Raw genomic sequence first — 20,914 nt, forward strand, 5'->3', positions numbered from 1 at the left:
GCCAATTCTCCAAAGGACTATCCATGATACCCAGAATGGGTTCCTCCAAGGAAGGAGTATATATGATAACATCTTTTCTTTGAGGGAAGCTGTTGAGTGGGCAAAGTCTAGTCAGCAGCCTCTTGCCATTCTTTTGCTTGATTTTGAAAAAGCAATGACAGAGTGGATTGGGATTTTTTGGAGGGCACTATGGCATACATAGGGTTTTCCCAAAACTGGATCAGAGGTGTGTCTTGCCTATACAGGGAGGCTCATAGCACTGTTTTAGCTTGTGGGCGGCACGGTGAGCGTTTTCAGATTTCCCGTTCAGTGAGGCAGGGCTGTCCCCTCGCCCCTTTACTGTAGCTGAGTCTATGAGCAGGTTTGTTCGGGCTGCCCCTGGTGTTGTGGGTCTCAGGCTGCCTTTATGTACGGATGAAGAGTTTTTGGACTCTAAGTTAGCAGATGATACGGCGTTGTTCCTTGAGGCTTCACATGCTTGTTTATGTGCTTTCCGGACAGCCTTGGAGGCCTCTTGTTTGGCAGCAGGAGCTTCTATTCATTGGCATAAGTCAGTCGGTTTTTGGATCAGTGATTCTCCTCTTGTAGATTAGGGTACAGATGTTGATTTTACTTGGATTGAGAGAGGATGCTCTGCCAGATACCTTGGTTGTCACGTGGGCGTTGACATCTCCCCTGCACAACAGTTTGCTCCAGTGCTCTTAAGCATTAAAAGCAAACTTCATCACTGGAGTAGGAGGAAGCTCGACTTGGGCTCTAGAGCTTTGGTGGTTAACCAAGTTTTGCTAGCCACGACTTGGTTTATCGCTTTGTGCTGGATTTTTCATAATGGCTGCATTGGCCAGCTTCGTTGCCTTATTCGGAACTTTCTTTGGTCAGGGCTTGATGGAAATGCACACACCAGGGCTAGAGTTGCTTGGGAAACCATTATCAGGCCTAAGCAGGAAGGGGGATTGAATATCATTGACCCTGAGGTGCAATGTAAGGCTTTGTTGTGTAAGTTGGTTGTTAGGGGCTTTCTTCCAGGCACTGAGCCGTGGAAGGACTTTCTCATGCAACAGATCACGAAGTGTGTCCGAGTTCGTGGAGGTGACTGGACTCTCAGCTTACACTTTATTTTTTCAGATGTAGTTCACCGCTCCCCTTCATCCCCCCTGGTAGGTCCCTCCTACGGGCCTGGGACTGCCTGAGGAGTTTTTTGGTACACATCCCCCACGTTCAGCGGAGGAAGCTAACCGGCAGTCCATTCTGTGGAATGATTTGATCTTAGATGTGCATGGTAGGCCTCTTGGGGCAGTTGTGCATATTCTTTGGGCTGGCTGGGAGACCCTTTGCCCCACAGTGTTGGCTTGGAAGAGATTTCAGAGCCCAACCGAGGTACAGAGATTGGTTCTCACGCAGCATTTTGAGAGTCTCTAGTTGGAGGATTGCACAGATTGATGCAGCCATTCCCTACCACTGGATTACTGGATCTTTTTTGGAAGACCGTCATCATTCTTGGTTTGGGGTTTTTTCTCGGACAGGTGTTCCTCTTCAGGTTATGGGTCTCCCCTTGCCTAGGGAGGATGATGTACCGGTCTTTTTTTCTGTACAGGATGGATGGCAGTTGGAGAGATGTGAAGTATAGGATCTTATTGAGGGCCCCCAGATTCGTCCAGTCAGAGATGTTGGCAGGTTAGGGAAGCACGTCTTTGTTGCCTCCCCCCCCCCCTCCCCCCCATGGATGATCATAGAGAGTGTTAGCCTTTGGTTGTATGGTGGCTGCCCTATCAGACATTTGCATTGGGACCCCGGTGAGTGGGTGTGGAAGGATGCTTGTAACCCCTTGAAAAGCATGGCTTTTTTCAGTTATACGGTGCGGAATGCCAGACGTCTTATCTTGGGACACATTTAGAGTGTCCCTACTCTTAGACCCCATTGGGAATCTTACGGCATTTCGACTGACATTCACAGGGTATTTTGGCAGAGATTGTGGCATTCTTATAGGAAGCCACAGATTTCCTCCTTTATCTGGGTTTCTCTTCATGGTGGTCTGGCCACCAATCAGTGGAGGTCAGTTACTTGTGCTTGCCCAGCTTCCCCTAGATGTGCAGGAGTTTCGGAGTCAGTTTACCATTGTTTATGGGAATGCAGGGAAGCACATAGGGTTTGGTTTGCGATTGCACACCTCTTTGGTAAGATTAAGAGGGATGCTATCATTTCTTTTGGTTCTATCATTTGGTTGACACAGTCTCGGCCTCAGCTGAGATTCGAGGGGACTGACAGGAGCTTGGCCATTATGGTTAGGCAAGGAGTTGCTCGGTAGTGTTGTCTTTAGGATTTGCCACTTTCACACTTTGTCCCTCCGACACAGAGGTTAGACAGCTCTTGGGAGATTATTGCTAGCATCTCAGCCTAGAATATCTGGAAGACTAGATGCACCGAGGCCATTGAGGGTACTCCTGTTCTTGTTTCTTAGTGTCTTTGCATGATTTGAAGTGATATTATTCACACCATCATGGCTACCTGGGCCAGAATCCAGGGATCTTCGAAGGCTGCGGAGCACCAAAGCTCTAGAGGCCAAGTTGAGCTTCCTCCTACTCCAGTGATGAACTTTGCTTTTAATGCTTAAGAGCACTGGAGCAAACTGTTGTGCTGGGGAGATGTCAACGCCCACGTGACAACCAACGTATCTGGAAGGGCATCCTCTCTCAATCCAAGTAAAATCAACATGTGTACCCTAATCTACAAGAGGAGAATCACTGATCCAAAAACCAACTGGCTTCTGCCAATTGATAGTAGCTCCTGCTGCCAAACAAAAGGCCTCCAAGGCTGTCCAGAAAGCACATAAACAAGCATGTGAAGCCTCAAGGAACAACGCCGTATCATCTGCTAACTCAAAGTCCAAAAAGTCTTCCTCCGTGCATAAAGGCAGCTTGAGACCCACAACACCAGGGGCAGCCCGAAGAAACCTAGGTGCTCATAGCCTCAGCTACAATGAGCTACAGTAAAGGGTTGAGGGGACAGCCCTACCTCACTGAACGGGAAATTTGAAAACGCTCACCGCGCCCCCCACAGGCTAAAACAGTGCTATGAGCCTCCCTGTATAGGCAGGACACCCCTCTGATACAGTTTTTGGAAAACCCCATGTGTGCCATAGTGCCCTCGAAAAAATCCCAATCCACTCTGTCATAAGCTTTTTCAAAATCAAGCAAAAGAATGGCAAGAGGCTGCTGACTAGACTTTGCCCACTCAACAGCTTCCCTGAAAAAAAAGATGTTATCAAATATACTCCTTCCTTGGAGGAACCCATTTTGGGTATCATGGATAGTCCTTTGGGGAATCGGCTGCAACCTTATACTCAAGGCTTTAGCTAACATTTTATATGCAGATCCAAGGAGGGTGATGGGCCTCTGTTGCTTCATGTCAGTCTTGTCCCCACTCTTGGGGATAAGGTGAATCAGCCCCTCCGTGAGGTATGGAGGCATCATACCCGACAACCACATTTCCTGAAGGGCAACAATGATAGCATCTCCAATATGATCCCAAAAAAGAATAAGGAAGGCGGGAGAAAGACCATCATCCCCTGGGCATGAACCACTGGAAAGAGCATGCAGTGCGTGAAGGAATTCATCCTTCGAGAAAGGGGCATCCAGGGAAGAACACATAGCATCTGTAATGAGCCTGGGCATGCACTCTCAAACTTTATGCCGTGCCACATCTCTCTGAGGAGAGGGCACCTCTGCAGTAGTCAAGAAAGACCGATAAAAATCTGAAGCAATACCCCTCACCTTATCAGGCTCAATCTGAACCTCACCCTGTGATTCTTGCAAGTACCTCACAGAATCCCTGCTATGGGAAGGCCTGTGTGCTGAAAAAAACTCTTTGTTGCATCCGCCACCCATCTGAGTCCAAAAAGCCTCGTTCGCATGAAAGGCGAACTCAACCCTCCTGTCCATGGCCAACTACAACTCTGCTCTAACTGTGGTCAAGAGGTCTGTAATCCAAGACGCATGTGGATGCTTTTCATGTTCCCTCTGAAGAGCAGCAATCCTATGCCTAATAGCTCTCTCCTTGTCGAGAGCCTCCTTCTTCTTGGACAAGGCAGTGCTCCATATCTCTCTGATCTCAAGGGAGATGTCAGCGTCTAGATAAAGAGAGTCAAGGATACGGACACGAGGAGAGGCCGAGCAAGCCCCCAGCTCCCTGAGACACAGAACGACGTGGGAATGATCGGATTTGGTGGTGCCAGGCATAATAGCAATGGTGCCTCCTGTGTCCAAGGACCAATCATCCAGATAAAACTTGTCCAGACGTGCAAAGATGCTCTCATCCCCTCTCCTGCGGTTATGCCATGAGAAAGATAAGGAATTTGGCGTTCTCTGGAAGTCAACCTCAGTCCAGCAATCCCTGTCAAAAAAGGAGAGCGTGAACCTCTCCCATGAGGTTCGCTCCAAAGGGTGTAAACCCCCTTCGCGTCCACCCTTCTTGTCAGAAGGCTGCTCAACCATATTAAAATCTCCTCCCACTATTCAATGATCAACCTGGGGAATGACATTTGTAATGGTGTCCCAAAAGGCCACCCTTTCACCTCTCACGTTAGGTGCATAGATATTCAAGATTCCCAATTTCTGACCCTCATGCATGATCAAGATCCATTGTGCTCTAGCAGGGATGATAACACCATGCCAATAACATGAGGGATAACAGATGCTGCCAGTGAAGTGCAAACACCCCCTCTAGTCTCAATTGCCGAGGACCAGAAGGTGTGGCCAGAAAGCATCTTACCAGTTTTGCCACACTGAGATATATCCAATTTGTGTTCCTGCAACAAAAGTACATCCATAGACCCTCTTGTAACAGCAGGGTGAAGCTGGTCCTTCAAAAGGCGCTTCCTACCACGGGTGGGAAGCCCTCCCAGGCCCTGAACATTCCATGAGACGATTCTCATGGAAGAGAAGACGGTTTGACCCCCGATCTAAGAAGACGATGGGCAGCCTGGGGATGCCTCTCATAATGCTGGAGGACGAGAAAATCCACAGGGCAAAGTCCATCGACATGCCCTTGTCCGAGGCCGTGCACAGTACCTGCTGCATATGTACAAGAAACCTGTTCGCCCTGCGGAGCATAAAGGGCAATGGCATCATGCTGAATATCCTGCAATACATTATCCCCAATGCGCTGAACATCCTGCATATCCCCCCTCCAAGTAGAGACATCAGATGATCCGAGATATCATCTCTTTGCAAAGATGCATTAGATGACACATCCCTTTGACCAGAAACATCATCTATCTGTACATGATCCGAGGGGGCCTTCCCATCAATCGCACCAAGGGGGCGGGCGTGAGGGACAGCTCGCCACACCTGTCGGACTGAAGGACGGGGAGGAACCAAGGGAGGTGGTGCCTGAGAATCACGCTTACGAGGCCTCTTGCGACCTCGAGCCCGAGGGCAATCTCGAGCAAAGTGACCCTGTTGGTGACAAACCCGACAGTAATCGGGTTTACCTGCAATCTCCATACGTTGCTTCAAAGGGCCACAAGGGCTCGAAAGCGAAACATAGTCCTCAAAGAGCTCAATGTCACGGGTAAGAACCATTATCCTACGGACATTATCCGCAGAGGCAGTGACCACTTGGCCAAAAGATGTCGGCAAGGCGTGGAGGGGGGGCATTTGAAGAACCAGCCCAAAAGCAAACCCGATGGCCTCTAACATAGGCCAATATGTGCGAGGACGACCTGGGAATCTGAGAGTAATCGGGAAACAGTTCCGGTCTTCCTCAACAGGGTCAAAATAGCTGGAGTAGGGAAGAAAGAATATCTTCCTTGAGCCCAATGACAAAGGGCCGACCCTCAAAACCTTTGAGGCAGCATCCTCAGAATCAAAATCCTCTCGGAAGAAACCTCTTCCAAGCAACCTGACATCTCGAAAGTGTGGAGCGAGGTCGGAGGGCAGAGCGGCCAGGACCCAATCCCAAGCCTGGAGATGGGACGGGTGAGATCCAAAGATTCTGGCAATGAGGGTCGGAGTCTTTCTCTATTTTGGTGTAGAGGACCCAAGCTCTGCTTCGGAAAAAACAATGGTTCGCCTGGCCGAGGGAGAATGATTAGCCATGATGCTAATCGAAGAAAAAGGCTGACTTGAACCCAAATGAGGAGCAATCCGAACCAAGGGGAAGAGGCAGGCTTGATATAAGGTTTTAACTAAGAGACGTGGAAGACATTGTGCATCGTCCAATTGTCTGGCAATCTAAGTTGCATGGCGACATCACTTAACTTTTTGATGATGGAAAAAGGACCAAAACTCTTGAATGATAACTTTGGACAATGCTTGCCCACTTGCTTGACCCTTTGCTTCATGATCCTTAAGTATACCCAATCGCCCTCTTTGAAGTTGACATCTTTCCTTGACTTATTTGCCTGTCTGGTATAAGCCTCTTGAGCTTTGGTAAGGCGCTCTTTGACTGACTCAATGATGGCTGAAAATGTTTTTGATGTCTTGTTGGCTTCCAGGGAAGGAGATATCATCCGCGTGAGAAGGGATGAAAATCTTCGACCAAAGGGTGCCTCATAAGGAGTTCTGCCAACACTTGATGAGTGTGTGTCATTGAGAATCGCCTGCACCAACGTGAGATGAAGCTCCCACTTCGACTGCTGATCATGGCAGTTTGAGCTTTGGTAAGGCGTTCTTTGACTGACTCAATGATGGTTGAAAATGTTTCTCATGTCTTGTTGGCTTCCAACGAAGGAGATATCATCCACGTGAGAAGAGATGAAAATCTTGGACCAAAAGGGTGCCTCATAAGGAGTTCTGCCAACACTTGATGAGTGTGTCATTGAGAATCACCAACACTTTCTGACACATGGGACATGCGGAAACATAGTTGTATACATCCCTGCGCATCTTCAGCCAATAAAATGTTCTTTCTAACTTCTCTAAAGTACTGTTGAACCAGCAATGACCACCAACGAGTGAATCATGGGCATCATGGACGAGTGCCGGTCTCTTCTCCCTGAGAACACATAGTCGACTCTTGTAAAAGAGCCAACAGTCTTGAATGGTATAATTACCCGGTTCTGAGTAAAGGGCCATACTGTAAAGAGTTCCAGATTCTGGACAATGTGCATATTGTGTCTTCATACTGCACAACACAGTGGACTCCTGTGGTGTTTGAATACTACCTTTCCGACTAAGTTCATCTGCACAGGGTTGTTCTTACCTGATACATACTCAATCATTCCGCTAAACTGTTGGAATAACTGACTCCACTGGTGTTGTCTATCGCTCCACTAGGCACTTGGCATAGTGTGTAACCACTTCAAGGCTAGGTGGTCTGTCTTCACAATAAATTCCCTTCCGTAAAGAAAAGGTTTTCAATGTTTCAAGGCTTTAATAACCCTTGATAACTCTTTGTCATAGATAGAATAGTTATTTTTTGCATCACATCGGTGATCACCTCGAAGGGATCATCCCATGATGTGAGTTTGAGGACTGGCACTTCGGAAGCTGCCTTTTGCAGAGCAAAGATCCCTTGTAAAGCCTTTCTTGTGGACTAAAACCTTTTGTCTTCTAGTCTTCACTCCCTTGGGTAAATCTATCAATGGTGCTGCGAGGTTAGAAAACCTATCCATATGCAAGCTATACGCTTGGCAAACGCCCACAAAGGATCATATCTCTTGGGTTATCTTCGGAACGCCGCAATCGAGGAATGCCTTTATCTTCTCAGGGTCGAGGCGAATTCCGTCAGAACTGATCACGTAGCCCATGTACTGGACTTCGTGAACTCCAAATATGCTCTTCTTCGCATTGATGTAGAGTACGTTATCTCACAAAATCTGCAAGACCTTCTGCACATCCTTCTCGTGTTTTTTCGTTGTGGCAAAAAAAATAAGAATGTCATCCAAAAAAATGAATAGACATTTACCGATGAGTACGGCGAAGACTCGAGACATCATCTTGTTGAAGGTAGCTGGTGCATTGGTCAAACCAAAAGGCATGACCACGAACTCGTAATGACCTCATTCTTTTTAAAAGGCCATCTTCGGAATATTGTCTTCGAAGATTCTGACTTGATGATAGCTAGTTTTGAGGTCAATCTTTGTGAAGTACCTAGCGCCGTTGAGTCTTTCAAGGATGTACTCTATCGTTGGCATGGGGAACTTGTTCTTGATTGTCAACTTGTTCAAGGCTCGGTGATCCACACAGAGACGTGCGGTCTTATCTTTCCTCTACACAAAAAGAATCGGTGCAACAAATGGAGAGGATGAAGGCGTGATGAAACCAAACCTAAGCAACTGCGTGAGTTGCGTTTCCAACCCAGCTTCCGATGCCTTGGAAAGACAGTACGAAAACTTATTGGGTGGCTTAGCTCTAGGTATCAAATCGATACGATGGTCTTCAGGATGAGAAGGTGGGGGTGCGGGTGGGAGATCATCCTGCCACATAATGTCCTGAAACTGCTAGAGGAGTCCTGCCATCTGTGACTCTAATGGAGTCGCGGTGGATGTGGATATTTGTTGTGGGCGGACATAGATCATTGCACACTTTGCTCCCTTTCTGATAGCTCTACTAGCTTGGAGGTGGGAAATGAACGGAATACCTTGAATGCTCTGATCCCTGCGGATGATAGTAGGCTCTGGCAAACCTTCGATGATCGTGAAGGTGTCCTGCCTCCAATCAAGAATGGGTGCATATTGGGGGAACCACTGAATCCCTAGGATCATGTCGCACCCGAGGGGCGAGACAATGAAATCCCTCTGAAATTGGGCCTTATGGACTGTGAAGGTGAACTGTTAAGCGTTCTGGGCGATATGGGTACGCAGGCCAGGAGTGAACCTGTCCATTTCCAAATGATAAGGCACTAGGACACATTTCATCTTGGTCGCCAATTGCGGAGAGATGGCTTCGGAACTACCCATGTCAAAGAGAACAACAAATTGTTGCCCCTTTGTTGTGCCGTAAGCTCCGATAAGGCTGACATCTTCGGAATTGCCCATGTCCGGTAAGCCAGTGTAGGAATTTGTGTGCAAACGAAAGAAAAGAAGAAAAAAAGAAAAAAGAAAAGAAAAAGAAGAAAAAAGAAAAAAGAGAAAAGAAAAAGAAGAAAAAAGAAAAAAGAAAAAAAACTAGGGGAAGAAGGGTGGGGGAAGGGTAGCCCAGCAAAGGCTGCGTAGAATGGAGGAGGTGGAGGAAGGAGGGGAGGCGGCAAGTGAGGAAGGAAGTGAGGAAGGGCTAGGGAAGGGCAGCGCAGCAAGTCTGCGCAGAAAGGAGGCAGCGGAGGAAGGAGGGGAGGCGGAGAGAGGAGGGGAGGCGAACAAGGAGAGCAAGAGGGGATGGGGCGCAGACAGGAGACAGTAGCGGGAGGAAGAGGGGCAGGCAGAAGCACGGGCGAACAACGGGAGAGGAAGGAGGGGCGGCGGAGGAAGGAAGGGGGGCGACAGAGACGACAGAGGCGGAGGTTCGGGGAGCTCGCCCCTTTGGCCACGGCTTTTTAAATAAGCAATAGCCAACTCTCGAGGTTTGTCGATTCCGATCTTTTGGGCAATTGCATCAAAAGTGACCACATTAACCTTGACATGAGACTTTGATTCAATGACCCTCTGTACATCAGATCTCTTTGCAAAGCACGGAGCTCTTCAAGCTCATTCATCAAGGCATCAATATCCTGCTGATTCTTAGCCCTGGCAGACAACGGTGGATCATTATCCGCCAAAGTCCCAACATGATCCTTGTCTCTATCTTCTTCCTGCATGCGGCGAGTACGGGTGATAGAGTCCACAGAATAATCAGACTAGCTGGCCATAATGTATCTTTTAGCTTTTCAGAAAGAAAAGAATTTTCCATGCCCCGGAATTCCTCTCTACTAGTTCCCCAAGTATGATACCGAATAGACTGCAAGGGTGCAACAGTGCCCCTACACAGACAGGAGGGCCACGAAGTCTTTCCACACGCTCACTACCGCTTAAACCAAAGGTAACCTCTTTTGAGGCGCGACAATAAGACGAGGGCTACCTCAGAATCCCAACCTTCTCTCAAGGATAATGACTCCTTACAGCCATATCCAGCATCATATTAGGCACAACTTTGTAGAAAGCCAAGCTCTGATACCAATGTAAACGGAAGGGCAATTGTACACGGAAAATCTTATCAATCATGAAATCTGAAAATACACATAAGCATGCCAGATAAAACAAGATGACAAATCTGCACAGAACACCACACTAGAGGCTAGAAGATGGGCTGACCCCCCCCCCCCCCCCCCCCCTTATGGTTAGATGACCAAAAAGGAGTCTGCTTCCAATACAACTTTGCAGGTGCCTAGGGTTCTCCACTGGCTGCACTTGTTTCTTCCAATACAATATGAAAACAAGAAAACATAACATAAACTGAATTTGTTGACAATTCTCAGCACAAGTGAGCATTCCCAGCATAAAGCATATGTAGGACAACCATGGACAGCCCATAGCACTCCCACATCAGCCCAGTACAGTCTCAGAATTTGCCGCACATCTTGGGTAGGTAGGTGCTACTCTGAAAACCGATCTCCACTGATTGGTGGGGAGACTGTCACAAAATTCCTTAAAGCTTCTATTTTCCTACAGGCTACTGTTCATGTGTGGCATGTGGAGCCTGACATGACATACATGTATGGCTGGTGTAGCTTGACATGGTGTGTCTGTGTGGCATATGGAGCATGACATGACAATACATGTATGGCTGGTGTAGCTTGACATGATAGTACATGTGTGGCTTACAGGGCTTGACATGGTGTACATGTATGGCCCATGGAGCCTGACATGATGAAATTCTTTGGGACTAGCTATCTTGGAGATCTTTTGTAATTATGTTCTGGGAAGGTTCCGGAAGGATCATGAGCCTTGCACATTTTATCGGATACAACTGAGCTGATGGGTGTTTCTTCCAATCTAGCTGCAATCATGTGTGTGCATGACTTTGATTTTGTCTTTGGATGACTTGTCTTGCTTGCTTGGACAATGCCTGAGATTTCTGCCTGCGTTGTCCATGGGGCCGAGGACGCCTGTGGACGTGTATGTGCACACCTGTTTGGGATTGATAGGTGGTCTACGTGTGTTTTGCACGTGCTAAGTGTACCCAAAAGCCCAATTCATAGCTTTATGGTTTCATATACTAATAATTGTGGGTGCAGGTTTCATATACCTACTTCTAGGAGGCACCCCCTTTTTGGACCCAAAAAGCACACGTTTGAGCTATTTCCGGCGGGGAGCCCTTATTACTGGCAGAAAACTTAGATTGGAGCATGCGCCTGCTTTTCTGGGTGCATGGGAGCTGGTCGACCAGTTTTTGCAAGTGTGGGTAGCCTTTTTCTCACCATCCATCGCGATGGAAACCATCCAAGTGCATGGTAGAAGTTGGTCGACTACTCTTGGGAGCCTTTCTTGGTGCTGGCCGCTTGTTTACAGCTCTTAAAAAACTGCTGGTCAGGGCACAAAAGGGAGGAGAAAGCTGGCCGATTGGAGGGAGAGTCATCTTTTGCTGATTGGAGTCTTCCTCGAATGTGTGTTGCTGCCAGGTGACCCCTTCTGTGGCTTCTGAGAGCTGGTCGATTGTTGCTAACAACCCTATAAGGCTGGTCGACTAGTTCTATGAGCCAGACAAGAGGAAGATGAAGATGTGGGGATGCACCACTGCACAATGTATAAAAAACGCGTTTCGTACAGGACGAAACGTTTCGTACGTTTCAAACCTGTACGAAATGCGTTTCTATGCAACACTGTTGGGGAGTGTATAATGTGAGTGAGGGACATCCTGCAACAAACCATGCTGGGCAATACCTCTACGAATGAAAATAGCACTATCTGTATCACTACCTCGTAGAAAAGTTGCGGACCAGACTAGGAAAGCCAAGCAACTGCCCCCCAAGTAACATAAATGGTGCAACCACTCAATTTGCCCATAAGTTGGGCTATAGAACCTTCATCATGAATATTTTAATACCCTACAACCCGTCGCATCGAATCGTTTAGTACCTTTTCTATGCGCGTTTCCCAGTGGGCGGCCGCCTGTACTTTTTCGCTGTTTTGTGTGCCAGCTTGCCATCGAATCAACGCCCGTGTCAACCTGCCTGCTCCTTGGTGTCCTTGGGCCTTGTGGAGGTCTTCTATGTTGGTTTTCACAAAGCAGCACGTTTTTTTCTCTTCCATCAATATTTATGGCATATCTTCCTCCCCTTGCTCTATTGAGGCCTAAGGCTATCTACCTTCTCTTCCCCTTGCTCTATTGTTGGCCAAGATGACAGTTAAAATCATGAATCATAAAATGAGATTACTTTATGTTATGTGTCGCACTTGCAGGGCCAACAATCTGCATTTATCCCCGCCTTGTAGGATGCCTCGAACAGGTGATTCTCTTTGGAACAATGTTACCTTCGGGTCTAAATATGGTGGCTCAGGCTCCGGAAAGTGGAAATGCAACTTTTGTGTTGATAAGCACCATGGCAGTGTCATCAGGCTGAAGGCACATTTGTCACAAACAAAGGGTTTTGGCATCGGGCCATGTAAGCATGTGCCACAAGAAATCTATGATAGCCTAAAGGCTTGGAAGGCCATGCAGCTAGGTATCCCCCTCGTGATTTATGATATCATCATATCTTACATGTATTTTGTTTTTATTGAAATGAATTCAATGTGGTCTCTTATAAGTTATGTCAACAGTTTTTTCTTTTGTATATTTCAAGTTAAAAATATACATGCTTTTTCTATTTTATATGAAACCTTTTTGTACCGTTTCGTACCTTTTATGAAACGTTTCAAAACGTATGAAACCCGTTTCATACCTGCCGTTTCAGAAACACCTGGCAACATTGCTCCCTAGACAGAGGATTTACACCAGTTGGGAAATTGTTGCCAGCATTATAGCATGGCAGATCTGGAGAGTTAAGCTGCATAGAGGCAATTGAAGGTGTCCAGATTTGAGTCTCAATGCATCAGCACTATATGGGGTGATATCATCCATACTCTCATGGCTACTTGGGCTTGTATTCAAGGGTCCTCTTGTTCCGCGCAGGCAAAGCGCAATGTATTTATGCAGGAGTGGGACCATGGCATTTTCTTTCCTCTAGTCCCACAGGTCTTTCATGGCACCATGATGCTCCTCAGTGGGGGCTGAGATCACCTTACATATTGGGGTGATTCTATTCTATTCCGGCTTATAGCTGTGATTGTTGTATGGCTATTTTCATACTTAATAGAAGTCGCTTCTTTGAAAAAAAAACTTTACTTATGAAGATCTAGTGAACTTTGTAATAAGCTTTTTCTAGATCCAATTGTAGCATCACACTTTTACCTTGCTTGGATAGCGCTTTCTCTTTGGAAAAAAAAAAATCATGGCTAGAAGCCCGAACAAAAGACCCTCATCCAAGAATGTAGGGTGCTCTCTCAACCAATCTGGGGCATGCAAGTGCCAAGAGAGTCCTATGGGGGTTGATGAGAAAAATATCTCTTGATCCCACTCCCTCATGAAAACAGTGCGCTTTGCTTGCACAGATTTGGATGGTCCCTGTATACGAGCCCATGTGGCCATAACAGTGAATATCTCCTCATATAGTACAAATGCACTTAGTGTCATATATCTGAATGCCCTCTATAGCCTCTACCAAGCTTTGATACTGGTAATGATCTCCTGAGTAGTATCACTCCTTTGCAAAGCTAATCTATGCTGTGTATGAGAAATATTTAGTACTGTGCAACATCGGGCCACACCTCTACATATCATTATGGTGGTGTCTAGATCCCTGCCCTCAAAAAATATACGTGGACCTGATTTAGTGAGCCAAGAAAATAGCAACCCAAGTAACACAAATGATATCTGTCCTCAATCTTTTGAGCTGTAGAGCCCCAAATCCTCTATGTAGCTCTACACCCTCATATGCAATGTTGTACTTTCTCAAAAGCTATTGGCAAGGTGGATCCGCTTGAAAATTAGTCCTCCACTCATTAATGGGGAGGCCACCATGTAAGAATAACCAAAGAAGTGGGGGCTGTGGTCCTCTCATATAAATGCCAAAGTTTGTACCAAAATCTCTTTTGAATCAATCGGGTGATATCATAACTCTCCCAATGCGGTGTGAGTGGAGTCCTCAGAATCTGTCCAAGTAAAAGGAGCATGGCATTACGAACAGTGTAGCTTAAAAAAGGTTGACTCTTCATAGGATTGGTAGCATCAATCCACTCCCACTCACTGGGATCCCAATGAAGCTATTTGATAGGACATCCACCTTGCAGCCTTAAGCACCAAGACCCATGGGTCAAAGTATCAAACGCATGTCAGCATTGCAGTGCTTCCGTGAGCGACTAACTACTCTCACTAGATGAAGGGTAGTGCCAGGAATAATCTTGTGCATGTCACATTTCATTAATCTCCATCGTGGTTGGATAGAATAAAAAACATGATCCCCTCATCCTGATGTAGCAAAGCTAACACTTGTAATGGTACTCCTGTCGTGGAGAGAATACCCAGCCACCTAGGATGATTCTTTTTTTCTTTCAGAAAGGAGACTTCTATTAAGTATGAAAAAATTTCACCTAGGATGATTCTGATCGTGAAATGTGCCAGTAATCCACTCGAGGTATATAGCTGCATCAATCTGATCTATCCGCTTAAGACTCCCTCTGAGATGTTGGAGCAGATGCAAGTCTCTGATCCATACAAAGTCTTCCAAGTAATAACTGTCGATGCACATCTCTTCCAGCCTGGCTCTAGACGCACCCAAAGGTCACTCAACCTCATCTCTAATGAGTTCATTCCACATAATGGGCTGTCTATCAGGCTCATCCTCTGATTAGGAAGCTTGTCTTCAAAAAGATCTCATGCTACTCCAAGCTCTGATAATGGCAACTATAAGTGGAGAGGAAGGTGCCCTATACTCTGCCTCAGTAAAGATGAAACGTGAACCGAGCATCCAGTCTCCACCTTCCGAGTAAGTAATATGGTACATTGATCTACCCTTTGTGAGGCCGTGTTGCCTTTTGGAAATACAAGTTTGCAATAAGAGCCTACTAGCAATGATTATGGTCAGATGTTTGTATACACAGTGAGCCATGTGATGGGTCTCCACCAGTGGTTCAGGGAATCAGAGGCAATTTGCTTTGGTAGCAGTTTAATGATGCCCTCCTTTATACATCTTTCCATGATACCACTTCTGAAGGCTTTGTTCAACATGTGGGCAACCTGTTTATGAAGATAAGGCCAAATTCAATGAAGAACACTACAGTAAGGCCATCCCATCCAGGAGACTTTTCCTTCTCAGATGTTTAAGAGCCATGAAGCACTCATCTTGCTCTATGGGTCTTTCAACCCGCTTACCTTTTGGAAATACAAGTTTGCAATAAGAGCCTGCTAGCAATAATTATCGCCAGATGTTTGTATACACAGTGAGCCATGTGATGGGTCTCCAGTGGTTCAGGGAATCAGAGGCAATTTGCTTTGGTAGCAGTTTAATGATGCCCTCCTTCATACATCTTTCCATGACACCACTTCTGAAGGCTTTGTTCAACATGTGGGCAACCTGTTTATGAAGATAAGGCCAAATTCAATGAAGAACACTACAGTAAGGCCATCCCATCCAGGAGACTTTTCCTTCTCAGATGTTTAAGAGCCATGAAGCACTCATCTTGCTCTATGGGTCTTTCAACCCACTTACCTTGATCTGAAGAAATCCTTCTTTCAACAATGTTCAAGAGCCAGTCTTCAACCTGAGCCCTTTTTGTCCTCTTCGTGACTCAATGTTTTTGCTAGAAAATCAACCTATTTTTTTGCCATACATATGGGATCCCGAAGGACATTAACTAGTTCATCCTTAACATTCACTATGGAGTCTTTAGCATGCTTGCCTGTGAGTGCTCTAAAGAAGTATTTCGAAGTGGCTTTGGTAGCTTTGAAGGTAACATTTGTGGAGAGTATCCTACTGATCTGGGCTCTTTGGCCTTCAAAAGACTCCATCTAAGATTGACACCTGAGGTATTGTGATCACTCCACACTATGTAACTGTGTAGATTGTGTTTTTTTTAATTTCCATCAAGTCCCATTGCATTTCAACATCCTTTTGCAGCCGTCCTTTCTCTCATCCTACCAATCAAGTGTACACTACTAGTCTACCTTGCTAGATTTTTTAGGTCTCTCAGCAACCCCATATGGAATACTTAGTGGACGCGAAAGTTGTGAAGTATTGCGGGCATTTGGGATCTTCATTGAGCAGGATTTCTTTTTTTTTTTTTGGGGGGGGGGGGGGGGGGGCTTGTATCGTACGGAACTGTACCGTACGAACCATGCGGTACGAATAAGTTCATACTGGTATGAGAAACAACTATGGTTGGTAGGCCTTCAGCTGAGGCAGTTGGGATTCACCCGATTGACTCCCATGTCCTCTTGCTCTAGGGGCTGCACATGTTGACTTCCTTGAGGATCCATGCCAAAAGCCAATTAGAACTCCTCAAAATCAGCTTATAACAGTGCCAACAGCTCCAAAACTTGTAGCCAACTGGATGCAAGGCAACGGTGAGAATCAAGAGTTCGGGCAGAAGGAATTGATAGAGAAAAGCCGTGGTATATGCAGGCACACGTGTATTCTCACACTTGTTTTCCCCTTCAATGGTCGACCAATAGCCCCCTCTTTTCCTCTGAGAATAGAGAGCTTCTATGGGTGCTACACAGAAAGCAAGCCTCACACACCACGTGCCAACCCAAAAAAAGGAAGCTTCTTGTTTCCTTCTTGGACACCCCTTTTAGCCTTCATACTTTTTTGCACCCCTTTTAGCCTTCATACTTTTTTGCACCCAGAATAACTGCACCTGCTTTTTCACTTCCAGAATAGAAGCTGCACATGGATGCTTCCTTCCCTTCTACGCTTTTCCAGTTTGGCTTTTCCACATGGCTCCTGGCCGCCCACTCAATGACCCACTCATGCCAAGCTGCCCTGAAGGAGCCCATACCCACCTGTGCGCCCTGTACAGGAGATGTCCGTACCGTGTACAACAGTACAGCTCCGTGGCTGGACTCCATGGCATGTATGTACTACGACCCACATACTACTGCGCCTACTGTCCGTACTGTGTACAACAGTATGGCTCCTTGGCTTGACTCCATGGCATGTACGACCTACATACTACGGTGCCTACAGCTTGGATAACCTCAGCATATTGCCACTCATACGTATGGCATTTGATGAGACTCTCTACAACCTGTGTACAGCCTTGTACTGCTTCCGTATGCTCTGTGCAGCCAGTTCACAGGCCCATACAGTCTATGGCAGCACTCAAGGCCTCCAGATTGGTGTGTGCATGAATTCCCAATCCATGCAACACGGCAAGTGCAGCAACTAATCATGCTTAAACATCTGCTTTTTCATGACATATCCATTCAACCAGCAGGACCGACCCCCCTCTCTGTAGCCCCAAACCACATGTGGTTAGCAATTCCGAGGAGCATATAGAGATTCGCACATCTAGCCCATCGCCCCATCATAGAGCCCAACCGGAGGTTAGAAGCATCTAGTAGACTTGGCCCCACGTGCAAAGCCCTAGCACCAGGACACCCCCCCTCCCATGTCCCATGTATGCAGAGTAGTCTGCCATGAGCCCAAGTCTGAGGAGCTCTTTGCCAAACTGACTCAATAATTCACTTGGCCACCCATAAGCTAGGTGCCATAAATAGCCGAAGCCTCTAAAAACTCCTAAATCTCCCCATTTAGATGCATGATCCTATCTCCTGGTTAACCCAACCCAAGTTTAGTCATGTTAACCTTGTTGAGGCCGTGGGATGTAACAATATCACCAGCCTCGATCCCTCCCTCCCACCGTCTACTATTGCATCACAGCTCACCTCCACCTTCCATGAGTCTGCAATAGCTGGAGGATGAGGCCATTTAGGCTAGAATAACACTACATGAGTAAGTAAGGCGTTGGGTTTGCAGAGAGCATAGGGACTTTGGAGTGAGGCCCAAAGCACTATTGGGCTGAAACAAGGGTCTCCCTTTCCCTTACAACTCAGGAAGAGGTTGAGTTTGACTCTTAGGCAAAGGCATGGAGCTCTGTTGGGGTTGGAAGGTTGCCTGCTCTCCCCCACACTAGATAAGCTTGCAGAATTCACTGACAGATCAAAAAGAAATGGATCTCATTTAACAAAAACAGTGGCTTTGGTACTCTTTTACACAGGTGATGCTCTACTCCTATCACATTCAGGAGAGGGATTACAATATCACCTCGATGGATTGGAGGTCCTTTGCACAGAAAAGGATTGGAAATTCAACATTGGCAAATACAATGTCATGATTTTTGGCAGGAGCTATGGGGTACGGGGAAAGGATATCTTTACCTTTGGGTTCTGAGGATGACTTCAAAAAGAATGGAAGCTTACACGTACTTGAAAGTGTTTTTTCAGTCCAAAATTAATAAATGGACCCTGCAGCAGCAGCTCTCTTAGCCAAGAGATACGCATTATTAGCATGGCTAGAGAGACAATGCTTTCAGTCACACTTTCAGCAAGTGGAGACCACTCAGTGGTTAGACCAACAGCAATGTATGGGGCAGTTTTTTTGAGTAATTTAGGCTTCAATGAACCAAGAAGAGGTCATCTCATAATTCTCTCACGTCTCATACACAGTGAATTCTCTACTCCACACCACATCATTCTAGCAGAGGCCTGCCCAATTCAAAAAGATGTCTCATTTCAATCCACCACATACATCTTTAGGGTACAATGCCTAGGTAACAAGCCAGCTGAGGGAAGACTTTCACATCATCCATGCATCTGGTCTTGCAAGGAGTAGAAGATTATTGTTTGCTAGGGTTCAATATTAATAAATCCAGGATTATTGGCTATTTATGACTGGACTGTTATTTATAGCAGCAATAAACACTATATTAGTCAGCCTGGGTTATTAGGGATGCATTCTTCACAAGGAGGATGACTCTGCATGTGCTTTCTTTTTATACATTGCCAGAGATGACATCTGGCATATATATCAAGAAGAGGTGGATTGAGCCTGCGATGCTTCCATCTAGGATGACCATGTGGCCCCAGTAGAGGCCGCCTCATGTTCCGTATCACGAGCGGAGTTAGACCGGCCAACCAGCATGGAGTCTCGAATCTCTTTAGGAGATTGTCAGACGGCTATGTAATCCTGTCAGGCTTTGATGGTTGTCATGGGAGACTTGAGGGATTCAAGTGTTTGATTTTCTTCTTTTATGTTGGTATTGGGAGACATGCCTTCTTGTTTTATATTTCGGAATCATGGCCATGCCATTCCTATAAAATTGTCATTGCTCAGGCTTAACTTTGTTGAATATCTGGATACTTTTGTTACCTTGAATCCTAATTGTTTTGAGATTTGTACCCAGCCACATCAGATACTGGAGCGAAACTTACCAGTCAAGGTGCATCTAAGGCTTCAAAGAGGTGGCTTTAGTTTATAATGTGTTGTATAATTAAGGGCCGTGATAATCCCTAGTAACTTGTTTGTAGTCTGAATCGAGTAAAAATTGTTTGTGCGAGGCTTTTTGCACTTGGATTTAGACATGTATGTAATAAGAGGACCTGTGTATAAGAGGTGGTTTTCATGGCATAGTTTTTCATTGCATAGTAGAGGTTCAAAACACTTTAATAGAGAGTACTTCTGTAAAACATAGGGTGCAATATTTCTACCCATTTTAACATGATAAGTTTGGTTGTTCTCATAACTCTCTCTCTCTCTCTCTCTCTCTCTCAAGACACACACACACACTTTTTTTTGTTGTAAAACCACTGCCTTATTACTATACACAGCGCACACACAAAGAGCCTAATGGATAACACATCAAGAGTGTGATAGGCTTTGATTTGGGCTTGCTATTGTGTAAATTATGTAAAGTATCTCCATGGATCCCATGTCCTACAAAAATGCGTGATCAAACTTGCAGTCATAAATACTCGAGTCGCTCATCGCTTGGACCTGTCCTTGATCAATGTTTGAATGCAATACTTCTCAATCACACAATTGGAACACTAATATTACATTTTTTTGATATGTAAGCTAAAGATTCCTTCAACTTCACTTGTTCTCTGATTTATACTTTCTATTACTTGCACAAAGAAAAGGCCTCTTTTAAATAAAAGAGAATTGTGGCTCTTTCATTGCAAGGGTTAGTTGTAGATTTTGATCAAAATGACTTCATGAATTTGTTCTCTCTTTTCATCATCATAAATGCTGGTCTTTGTGAGCGATTTTGGCTTGAGATTCAAATAAGCTGGACATTCTAGATTATGCTCCCACTATGGTCACTATCATCCTTGGTGTCTCCAGAAGGGAAGTTGCATGTATGAAAAGCACAGGCTTGAGGCTTTACCTTTGAAATGTAGATGTATGTCAGGGTAGTTATATGTGAACTCATCTAGGACCAGGGCACTTTTTCCCTCTTTAGGAGGTTTTTGCCTGATCATGTGAACACCCTCTTATCCAAACTTTAGGGTGTAGTTATCTTTTGTTCTTGGCAAACGGTTTATTATCTAAAACACTATCGAGTTGTGAGTGCTCTCTGCCCTCTCATAATCATAGTTATTGAGGGCACTTTTTCCCTTTTTAGGAGGTTTTTGCTTGATCATGTGAACACCCTCTTATCCAAACTTTAGGATGTAGTTATCTTTTGTTCTTGGCAAACGGTTTATTATCTAAAACACTATCGAGTTGTGAGTGCTCTCTGTCCTCTCATAATCATAGTTATTGAAAATTTACCACAATAATCCCATATCATGCTGAGAATTAAGGATGATTAGATAATCATTAAATAGCCACCCACAATTGAGATAATTATTCCAAAGCCTTAGTTGCTCCATGTTTAGTATATTCCAAGATTTTAAGTACTTGCTTTTAGGGCCAATTATTGAGTGGAGAAATAATTATGAGTAACTTAATTACCAACCCA

General features: G+C 45.6%; 1 protein-coding gene across 4 annotated transcripts in view; it reads left to right on the forward strand.

Moving 5' to 3' along the window:
• Positions 1-19,693, forward strand: part of LOC147630030 (kinesin-like protein KIN-14C) — a 170,614-nt gene extending 150,921 nt beyond the window's left edge. For 2 of the 4 annotated variants that reach the window (XM_086811613.1, XM_086811614.1), the window contains exon 22: positions 19,355-19,693. In XM_086811613.1, coding sequence (XP_086667739.1) covers positions 19,355-19,422 — 68 coding nt within the window. In that variant the 3' untranslated portion in view covers positions 19,423-19,693. Of the gene's footprint in view, positions 1-12,313; positions 12,587-19,354 lie in introns of those variants that run through there. The other 2 variants (XM_086811611.1, XM_086811612.1) reach the window with 1 other exon arrangement.
• Positions 19,694-20,914: the final 1,221 nt, after the last annotated feature.

Source organism: Cibotium barometz, chromosome 17 (assembly GCF_041138505.1).
Source record: "Cibotium barometz isolate CiBa-2024 chromosome 17, ASM4113850v1, whole genome shotgun sequence".
NCBI classification, from domain to species: domain Eukaryota; kingdom Viridiplantae; phylum Streptophyta; class Polypodiopsida; order Cyatheales; family Cibotiaceae; genus Cibotium; species Cibotium barometz.